The sequence below is a fragment of the Corylus avellana genome, chromosome 2 (assembly GCF_965113065.1).
Source record: "Corylus avellana chromosome 2, dhCorAvel1.hap1.2, whole genome shotgun sequence".
Taxonomy (NCBI): Eukaryota; Viridiplantae; Streptophyta; class Magnoliopsida; order Fagales; family Betulaceae; genus Corylus; species Corylus avellana.
In genome coordinates, this window is record NC_142491.1 from 26,488,641 (window position 1) to 26,499,750 (window position 11,110).

General features: G+C 38.4%; 1 protein-coding gene and 1 non-coding gene across 2 annotated transcripts; one reads left to right on the plus strand and one right to left on the minus strand.

The window, feature by feature from the left end:
* LOC132173171 (small nucleolar RNA R71) lies at positions 1–107 on the minus strand. The gene has a single exon (XR_009439265.1). It is a non-coding gene; the product is annotated as a small nucleolar RNA R71 (small nucleolar RNA).
* Positions 108–177: 70 nt separating this feature from the next.
* LOC148587569 (uncharacterized) lies at positions 178–10,845 on the plus strand. The gene is given in 5 exon segments (XM_088512695.1): positions 178–684; positions 865–1,711; positions 7,503–8,354; positions 8,820–10,268; positions 10,271–10,845. Coding segments are annotated over 5 exon segments (4,230 nt in total).
* Positions 10,846–11,110: the final 265 nt, after the last annotated feature.

Consider the following 11,110-nt stretch of genomic DNA (forward strand, 5'->3'; position numbering starts at 1 on the left):
GCCCTCCGTCTACAGATCACCAATTTCAGACAAAAAGAAGGGGAAAGATTCACCGATAGCTGGGAGAAGTTTAAAGAGCTTACTATAAAATGCCCACCCCGCGGGTTTGAGAATGAGGTGCTAGTTCAAATTTTCTATAGGGGACTAACACCAAGTGAGCAAAACTCGCTTGAGACGATGAATGGTAGAGAATTCTTAAGTCTTACTGGGGATGAAGCCTATAAAACTTTAGACGAAATGGCTGAACGAGCACAACAATGGGATTTTCAAGATAGTTGGGACAGACAACAACCCACTCCCAAGACAGGAGGCATTTATGAGGTGAGGAATGATGCTGAATTAAGGGAGGAGTTCAAGGTTCTCAGGCGTCAGTTTGACACTATGGTCTTAAACAAACCAGTGAATGTAGCAGATACTTACCAAGTTGATGCATGCGGGTTATGTGATAGTCAAACGCACTTCACTCAAAATTGCCCAACTTTGTCAACAGAGTACCCAACTGAGCAAGTCAATGCCTTCAATGACTACAGAAAACCCACCACTAGACCGTTTTCTGAAACGTATAATCCAGGGTGGCAGAATCACCCAAATTTCTCTTGGAAGCAGAATCAGCCATTGAACCAAAGAGATACCTCCACTCAAGCTCAAAATCAGTTCAGGCCATCTCACCAAGCTCAACCGCCTGTTTATCAGTCTACCACTCAAGTGCTTGCACCACAGTCATCACTGGAAGACATGATGAAAGCATTCATGCAATCAATGGATAAGAACATACAAGAGATAAAGCAAGATATGAAGAATACTACCCTGAGCAATTCCCAAGATATACAAGAGCTAAAAGGTTTCACCAATCAAGCCGTACAGGAAATGAGGAATTCCAACAAGGCCAACAACAGAGACATACAAGAACTTAAGCAGGCTATGATCAAGGTAGAAGGACAAGTTGGCCAGATAGCAAATCAAGTGGGGGAAAGAGAAAGAGGGAAGTTCCCTAGTCAACCCGTGCCTAACCCAAAAGGGCAATTTGTGATTGGAAGTTCCTCTGCCTCTATGCATGGTCAGGAGCATGTACAAGCCATCACCACTCTGAGGTCAGGCAAACAGGTGGATAATCAAGTGGTCATGCCTGAAGAGGCCACTAAGGCTGCAGAAGAGAAGGAAAACCTGGACAAGCCTACGGAAGACACAGGACCGGACATTGCCATTCCGATTACTGAGGATCCTTCCAAAAAGTATATACCCAAAGCTTCGTATCCAGAAAGACTGAAACCGCCAAAGAAGAGCTCGAAGTTCGATGATATTTTGGAAGTGTTCAAGCAAGTGCAGATAAACATTCCATTCCTAGATGCCATCCAGCAAGTGCCTTCTTATGCCAAATTTCTGAAGGATTTGGTCACCATCAAGAGAAAGACGAACGTCCCCAAGAAAGCTTTCCTGACTGAGCAGGTCAGCTCTATCTTGCAATACAAGATGCTTGTAAAGTATAAGGACCCTGGATGTCCTACCATTGCTTGCAAGATTGGTGACAATCGAGTTGAGAAAGCTCTGTTGGATTTGGGGGCCAGTGTAAATCTACTGCCATATTCAGTATTTGTTCAGTTGGGATTGGGAGAGTTGAAATCCACTTCAATTACACTTCAGTTGGCTGACAGATCTGTGAAGGTTCCAAGGGGAATTATTGAAGACGTGCTGATCAAAGTTGATAAGTTCTACTACTGTTGTGCAAATTTATTTAACTCGCAAGTGCACGAATCGATTGTAGTTTAATGGATTGCAAGTGCGAGGTCGATCCCACAGAGAATTGTATTTTTGAAAGAGCAATTTATATCTAAACTAATTAAATCCTAATCTAGTTCCAAAAGGGTTTTGATTTTTGAGTTTTGAAAATTAAAGGATAAACATAAACTAAATAAAATAAGTAAATCTAAGGATAAAGGTACTAAGGTTTGAGAATTCACACTCACCAAATCATAACAACATACTTTATGTTCATCAATATTAATCCGAAGTTCTCACAAATTAAATCATAGATATGTTTTACTATACTTCAAAGAATTAATCAAAACCATCCCATGTATCCATTCATTGACCAAATCACAAAAGGAATCCAAATTAAATTGAAACACCAGATGTATCCGTAGAACAAATCACAAGGGATATCCAATTTTTATGAGTTAAAAGCCAAGCAATCAATCATATGAAATTATCTCAAATCATCAAATGTATCCTTGAATCACAAGAGATATCCATGAATCACTCTATACAATTGATTAGAAGTAAAACAATTGAAATATAAAACCCAATAAAATCAGAATGATAAAAACTTACATAAAAGTATTGATGTTCTTCATCGGTGAGGCTTCATCCCCAACCTTAGTTGGGAATTTAGCTCCACATAAAAATAAAATCTAAACCTAAACCTAAACCTAAAGAAAAACTAAACAAAAGAATTTTGCTCTCTGGGATTGTGTATCTTTTCTTGAATGCAAAGAAGTCTATTTATAGGCTTAGGAAAGTCCTAGCAGCCCAAGTAAACCTAGATAATTCGGAGGTCTGTCTCCCAGTCAAAATAGAAGTCTGAAATCGGAATAGGATTCGTCCAGATTTGTGTCCTTTAATTGAGAGGTGATTTTGACATAGTAACTGTACGAATTACGAACATCCTATTTCACAACAAATTGTAGTATTTTGAGCTAGCTTTCCAATACCGTTTGAATCACTTCAATCCGATATTTGAACAGAGAGTTATGGTCAAAATACTAAGACGTGTGCAAAATCTGAATTTGAATCCGATCCGAAATCTTATCCAATCTGAACTTTAATCTGATTTAACTTTTCCTTAGATTTGGTTAGACTTAACCACACAATCTAGGTCTTCTCAAAGTATGCTTTCTTCCAAACTTCGCATTTTCCCTTTAAAGCTGCAGTTTTTCTTCAATGACCTACAAAATACTAAAAACAGAAAAGTAACACAAAATATTAAATAACGACACAACTAAAGGATTAACTAATGTAAATAAAGGGGTCCAAATATGCAATATTTGGCACTTATCAAACACCCCCAAACTTACATTTTGCTAGTCCCTTAGCAAAACAAAACAAAAAATAATATGAAAGCAAGAAACATAAATCCTCTTTCATGGGAGAGACGATTGCATTTAGCATATGCAACAAGCCTTTTAAACCCCTAGGCATCCCTAGTGGACGAGTGAAGTCTCGTGAGGGCTTAACAGGAATGATACCCACAAACATTGTGCACTATGTTGTTAACAAGAAAGAAATTTCACATAAACCCTGGTTCTTATTCATGAGCAAAGTTAAAATGACAAACACCATCATCACCGTCAAAAGGAAATCCAGAATCAAATCACTCATAAATGGACAATTGAGACCTCATATGTTCTAAAAAGTGTAAAGTGTAATTAGCATACAATCATGAAGCTTTCTGCTTAAACTCAAGACAAGTTCCATAAAATTTGAAAGAATCCCTAACAAATGAAACAACCGAGGCAAGATATGCATTTTTTTTTTTTTTTAATAGGCTTTGCAATGTCTAACTCCCTTAAGCTTTCTAATTGACTCATGTAACAAGTGTTAGGCCAATGACTCCCAAGCCAGGTGGCTTTAGGGCACTAGATGTAGAACATCTCTAAGGGCTTATTAACTTAAGTCAAAAAGGCTACGAAGTCAAATTAGCCATATCATAAATCAACACTGAACTTCACACCTTTTGACGCGAACACTCAATGCTTAACGAGGCAAGAGGTCCGGTTACTCAGTGAAAAACTCAACATGATCTTTATTTTCTTTTTCCTTCTCTTTTTTATTTATTTATTTATTTATTTTTTTTTTTATATATATATATCTTGCAAGCCAATGGTTATTCATCAAATAGGTCATCCAACAAATCTCAAAGAGAACAAGCTTAAGCTCAAACATCATACCTCACAGAAAACATGCTAATGTGCTCATAAAAATTTATTTCAAAACAAGTGAAATCTCTTTTACCCAAAAATAAGTCAAAGGACTCAAACTTCTAATGACATAATGATGATGTTCAACCTTTTAAGCAAGCTAATGAAATGCAAATCACAGTTATAGTTTAACTCAAACTTGACAACAACATAGCACAATTTTTTTTTTTTTTTTTCAAATTTTTTAACACAAAATGACAAATAAAAATAAACAAATAAAAACAAAAATAAATAGAAAAAGTGTTTTTCCATACCCCCAAACTTGAATTACACATTGCCCTCAATGTGTAGTATAGAAATACATTACCGGAAATAAAGAAATCTGAGTGTGAACAAGGCTAGGGCGTCCCCCAAACTTAAACACCAAAACACCTGTCAATAAAAACTAACAGCAATATTTTTTTCATAGAAACAATATCAAAAGATAAATTGCTGTTAGAAACAAAAACAAATAAAATTAACATGTAATGAAAAAGGAAAGAAAGAATTTTTGGAGTGAAGTGCAGAAAATAAACTGGAGGAGAAAACTTTACAGTGCTTCCCCCTATCATGCGGGTGTCCAACCAATCCCTTCCACCCCTTCTTCTTCAAAACTTCATACCCCTCTGGAAGGATGTTTCGCCATCTTATGTAGAATTTCTTGCTTTGAAGGATCGTCTTAGGAAAGTGGTTCCTAGATTTGTGTGCTTGTGTGCACAAGTCCTTGAGTATCTTGACATAAGATGGCTCTTTGAGATATTTAGGCGTTGAAGCTTTGGGCTCTTGATGTGTCTCAAGAGGGACAGTGATGCAGGCAGGAGCTTCAGTACTCACTTCCATGTCACTGGGCAGATTAGGATCCATTGGGAGTTCACTATTTTCATGGTGCTCAACTTGCTCAGAGTGCTCAACTTGCTCATCCTTCTCTTCCTCCTCTTTGTTATCCACAATTTCCTCACTCTCAAGTGTGATGGTGACTTGGGCATGCTCATGATAAGAATTTTCAGAATCATCCTCATCCATCATGTAGTGCCTTTCAGCCATCAGCTGACTTTGAAGCTCTTCTTCCTCTATTCTGTTGAAGTCAGCAACTAGATGACCGATCTGTCCTTCTATCTTGGTCATGGCCTGCTTAAGTTCTTGTATGTCTCTACCATTAGCCATGTTGGAATTCTTCATCTCCTGTACGGCTTGATTGGTGAAACCTTTTAGCTCTTGTATATCTTGGGAATTGCTCAGGGTAGTATTCTTCATATCTTGCTTTATCTCTTGTATGTTCTTATCCATTGATTGCATGAATGCTTTTATCATGTCTTCCAGTGATGACTGTGGTGCAGGCACTTGAGTGGTAGACTGATAAATAGGAGGTTGAGCTTGATGATCGAACTGTGGATATTCTGAATGATGCAATTCATCAAATTGGTGAGCATAATTTCCTGTAGCCTGAGCTGATCCTGAGAAATCATATTGGTTGCTCCAGTCCGGATTATAACAATTGAAATTTGAATCAAACCCCGGGCTAGAGAAACTGGTGTTCATTTGTTCATATGAAAAGTTAGATCTAGCTGCTCTGATTTGATCTAATTTGTCCCATAAGTCGTTGAGCTCAGTTCCCAGATCTGGACAATTGTTCTCCTCATGATAAGGATTGAAACAAAATGAACATGGTTTATTTGGGTAAAAATTTTGAGGGTAGTTGGTAGGAGCTGGTGTCCTACAACTAGGAGATGCATTAAAATCATTAAAATGAAAATTCATGCTTCCCCTCACTTTTTAACATGCAGATATCCCACATAAAACATTAACCAATATATATATATATTTTTTTAATTTTAATTTTTTTTTAAAAAAAATAAACTAAAATAACAACTAACACAATAAAAAAAAAAATGAAAACTAAAATTTAAAAACTCACAAAAAAGGACCAAAAATAAATTTTTGGCAAAGATCTACGGAACTGCTGCTTTTGCTATGAGTGCGCTTGATCACGCTGATGTGCGGAAGGTGCTGCGGCAGAACTATAAAACAAGCCAAACAAAACAAAAAACAACAAGAACAATCTTTTTTTTTTTTTTTTTATTAGTAACACGAATAAAACAAAACAAATTGCAGAAAAATAAAATCCTAATTATAACTAGTAGAAGAATAAAACTAATTTAGAAATAAATTGGTTTCAAAAAATAAACAATTCCCCGGCAACGGCGCCAAAAACTTGTTGTGCAAATTTATTTAACTCGCAAGTGCACGAATCGATTGTAGTTTAATGGATTGCAAGTGCGAGGTCGATCCCACAGAGAATTGTATTTTTGAAAGAACAATTTATATCTAAACTAATTAAATCCTAATCTAGTTCCAAAAGGGTTTTGATTTTTGAGTTTTGAAAATTAAAGGATAAACATAAACTAAATAAAATAAGTAAATCTAAGGATAAAGGTACTAAGGTTTGGGAATTCACACTCACCAAATCATAACAACATACTTTATGTTCATCAATATTAATCCGAAGTTCTCACAAATTAAATCATAGATATGTTTTACTATACTTCAAAGAATTAATCAAAACCATCCCATGTATCCATTCATTGACCAAATCACAAAAGGAATCCAAATTAAATTGAAACACCAGATGTATCCGTAGAACAAATCACAAGGGATATCCAATTTTTATGAGTTAAAAGCCAAGCAATCAATCATATGAAATTATCTCAAATCATCAAATGTATCCTTGACTCACAAGAGATATCCAAGAATCACTCCATACAATTGATTAGAAGTAAAACAATTGAAATATAAAACCCAATAAAATCAGAATAATAAAAACTTACATAAAAGTATTGATGTTCTTCATCGGTGAGGCTTCATCCCCAACCTTAGTTGGGAATTTAGCTCCACATAAAAATAAAATCTAAACCTAAACCTAAACCTAAAGAAAAACTAAACAAAAGAATTTTGCTCTCTGGGATTGTGTATCTTTTCTTGAATGCAAAGAAGTCTATTTATAGGCTTAGGAAAGTCCTAGCAGCCCAAGTAAACCTAGATAATTCGGAGGTCTGTCTCCCAGTCAAAATAGAAGTCTGAAATCGGAATAGGATTCGTCCAGATTTGTGTCCTTTAATTGAGAGGTGATTTTGACATAGTAACTGTACGAATTACGAACATCCTATTTCACAACAAATTGTTATTTTGAGCTAGCTTTCCAATGCCGTTTGAATCACTTCAATCCGATATTTGAGCGGAGAGTTATGGTCAAAATACTAAGACGTGTGCAGAATCTGAATTTGAATCCGATCCGAAATCTTATCCAATCTGAACTTTAATCTGATTTAACTTTTCCTTAGATTTGGTTAGACTTAACCACACAATCTAGGTCTTCTCAAAGTATGCTTTCTTCCAAACTTTGCATTTTCCCTTTAAAGCTGCAGTTTTTCTTCAATGACCTACAAAATACTAAAAACAGAAAACTAACACAAAATATTAAATAACGACACAACTAAAGGATTAACTAATGTAAATAAAGGGGTCCAAATATGCAATATTTGGCACTTATCAACTACCCTGTGGACTTCATTGTCCTAGATACAGAGATGGAAAATGCAGAAATTCAAGTTCCAATCATATTAGGGCGTCCCTTTTTAGCTACGGCTAATGCCCTAATCAACTGTAGAACTGGAGTCATGAAGATATCATTTGGAAACATGACAGTGGAACTGAACATCTTTGATATCAGCAAGCAGCCATTTGAGTATGAGGAGGTCAGAAGCACATGCTTAATTGAGGAGATAGTAGAGAAAACTGTCAATGAACCAGATATCGAAGACCCCTTGGGAGAATGCCTGATTGCACTGGGAAGTGACATGGCACTGGACACTTTATTGGAACAAGCTGACGCCTTGTTAGACTCAACGCCTGAGATAAAGACGGAGACTACAGAAATTACTTTGACATCGTCCCCTGATCCATCTTCATTAGCAGTTGAGCCTGTCAAGGGGGAGTTGAAGCCTCTACCAGACACCCTGAAGTACAAGTATCTGGATCCTATAGAATCCCTGCCTGTGATCATTGCTGCCGATTTGGATAGTGATCAGGAACATGAGCTGTTAGAAGTTTTGAGAGAGCATAAAGAAGCAATCGGGTGGTCAATAGAAGATATCAAAGGAATCAGCCCTGCAGTAGTGATGCATAAGATTCATCTGGAAGAAAATGCTAAAACTTCTCACGAGCCACAGAGACGGTTGAATCCGGCCATGCAAGAGGTAGTTCGAGCAGAGGTAATTAAACTTCTGGATGCGGGAATCATATACCCAATCTCTGACAGCAAATGGGTGAGTCCCATTCATGTGGTGCCGAAGAAGGCAGGGATTACAGTTATCAAGAACAAGGAAAATGAGTTGGTCCCCACTCGTGTGCAGTCAGGATGGAGAGTGTGCATTGACTACAGGAAGTTAAATGCCGTGACAAGAAAAGACCATTTTCCTCTACCTTTCATCGATCAGATGTTGGAGAGCTTGGCAGGCCATGAGTACTACTGTTTCCTTGATGGTTACTCCGGCTACAACCAAATTCCACTGGACCCCGAAGATCAAGAGAAGACTACTTTCACTTGTCCGTTCGGTACGTTTGCCTATCGCTGTATGCCGTTTGGATTGTGCAATGCACCCGCCACTTTTCAGCGATGTATGATCAGCATCTTTTCAGATATGGTTGAACGTCACCTGGAGATCTTCATGGATGACTTCTCAATCTTTGGTTCATCATTTAGGGAATGTCTACATCATCTCACATTGGTGCTGGTACGGTGCAAGGAGAAGAATTTGGTTCTGAATTGGGAAAAATGCCACTTCATGGTGAAACAAGGAATTGTTTTAGGGCATGTAATTTCCCACAAAGGTATTGAGGTTGACAGAGCTAAGGTTGATCTGATATCTAACCTTCCGCCCCTGCGGACAGTTAAGGAGGTTCGGTCATTTCTGGGACATGCTGGGTTCTACAAAAGATTCATCAAGGACTTCAGCAAGATAGCAAGACCTCTTTGTAATCTATTGGCAAAAGATGTTCCTTTTGACTTCAATGACAAGTGCCAGACAGCCTTTGAGATTCTGAAAAAGACCTTAACTTCTACACCAATCATTCAGCCACCTAATTGGGGGGTTCCATTCGAGATAATGTGTGATGCCTCTGATTATGCTATGGGAGCCGTTTTGGGTCAGCGAGTAGAGAAGATTCTGCATGTCATATACTATGCCAACAAGACTCTGAATGATGCACAACTTAACTACTCCACTACTGAAAAGGAGTTGTTAGCTGTAGTGTTTGCTCTGGATAAGTTTAGATCTTACTTGCTAGGGTCTAAAGTCTTAGTCTACTCGGATCATGCTGCACTGAAATATCTATTGTCAAAGAAAGATGCTAAATCTCGTCTCATCCGGTGGATTCTGTTGCTGCAAGAGTTTGATATTGAAATTCGGGACAAGAAGGGTTCTGAGAATGTGGTAGCTGACCATCTATCTAGGCTGGTTGTCGACTTCAATGAAAATGTTGTGTCGATTGCTGAGACATTCCCTGATGAACAACTTATGCACATCTCTCAAAATCATGCACCATGGTTCGCAGACATAGTGAACTACCTTGTCACTGCCCAAATGCCATCACATTGGACTAGGCAAGACAAATCAAAATTCTTGGCTGGGGCGAAGTACTTCTTTTGGGATGATCCTTACCTGTTCAAATACTGCCCATATCAGATTATAAGGAGATGCATTCTTGAAAATGACCAGCAAAATGTCCTATCTTTTTGCCATGATCATGCATGTGGAGGCCACTTCAGTTCTAAAAAGACTGCGGCGAAGATTCTTCAAAGTGGATTCTATTGGCCCTCCATCTTTCGTGATGCCCATGCCTACTATTCAGCCTGTGATAGATGCCAGAAGTTGGGGAGCATTGGAAGAAGGAATATGATGCCGCTGAACCCGATCCTTATTGTGGAGCTGTTTGATGTTTGGGGCATTGATTTCCTGGGTCCCTTCCCTAATTCTTATGGGTATCTTTTCATCCTTGTGGCGGTGGATTATGTTTCCAAGTGGGTGGAGGCTATTGCCTGCAAGACTAATGATCACAGAGTCGTGTTGCAATTTTTGAAGGAAAATGTGTTCGCACGTTTTGGGACACCACGTGCCATCATCAGTGATGGGGGGAAGCATTTCTGCAACCGATATTTTGAGCAACTCATGAAGAAGTATGGTATTACTCATAAAGTTGCAACTCCCTACCATCCTCAGACAAGTGGGCAAGTTGAGATATCCAACAGAGAAATCAAGAGGAATTAGAAAAGACGGTGAACCCGACAAGGAAGGACTGGTCTCTTCGACTCAATGACGCTCTGTGGGCATACCGGACTGCATTCAAGACTCCAATTGGCATGTCTCCCTACCGACTCGTGTATGGCAAGGCTTGTCACCTCCCTGTGGAATTGGAGCACCGGGCTTATTGGGCTATAAAGCAGCTAAATTTCAACCTCACCAAGGCTGGTGAGCAAAGGAAGTTACAGCTAGATGAATTAGAAGAATTGAGGAATGATGCCTACAACTGTGCCAAGCTATACAAAGATCAGATGAAGAAGATCCATGACCAAAACATTTTGAGAAGATCATTTGAAGTTGGTCAGAAAGTCCTCCTTTACAACTCACGTTTGCATCTGTTTCTAGGAAAGCTCAAATCCCGATGGACTGGACCATTCATAGTGCGTGCAGTTTCTACTCATGGAGCCATCGAAATTCAGGATCCTAAGAATGGAAGTGCTCTCAAGGTCAATGGTCAGCGGTTGAAGCCATTCTTGGAACTGGAAATTTCGGAGAGTGAGGAATTGCCTTTGGAAGATCCTACGTCGTCTACTTAATCATCAGCGGTGAAAAGTCTGGATGAAGACTGTAAACTTAGCGCTTATGGAAGGCATTCCTTTTTCTTTGGTATTTTTAGTCATTTTTTGTGTTGTTTCGTCTATCTTCATTTTTGTTTTATTTTTGTGTTTTTCAGGACAGGTGTTATTATGAGTAAGTTTGGGGGTCGTCTCTTTGCTCACTCTGGTTCCTTATACCTCTTGGTATTGTGTTTCTGCCTACATTGAGGACAATGTGTGATTCAAGTTTGGGGTATGGAAAAAC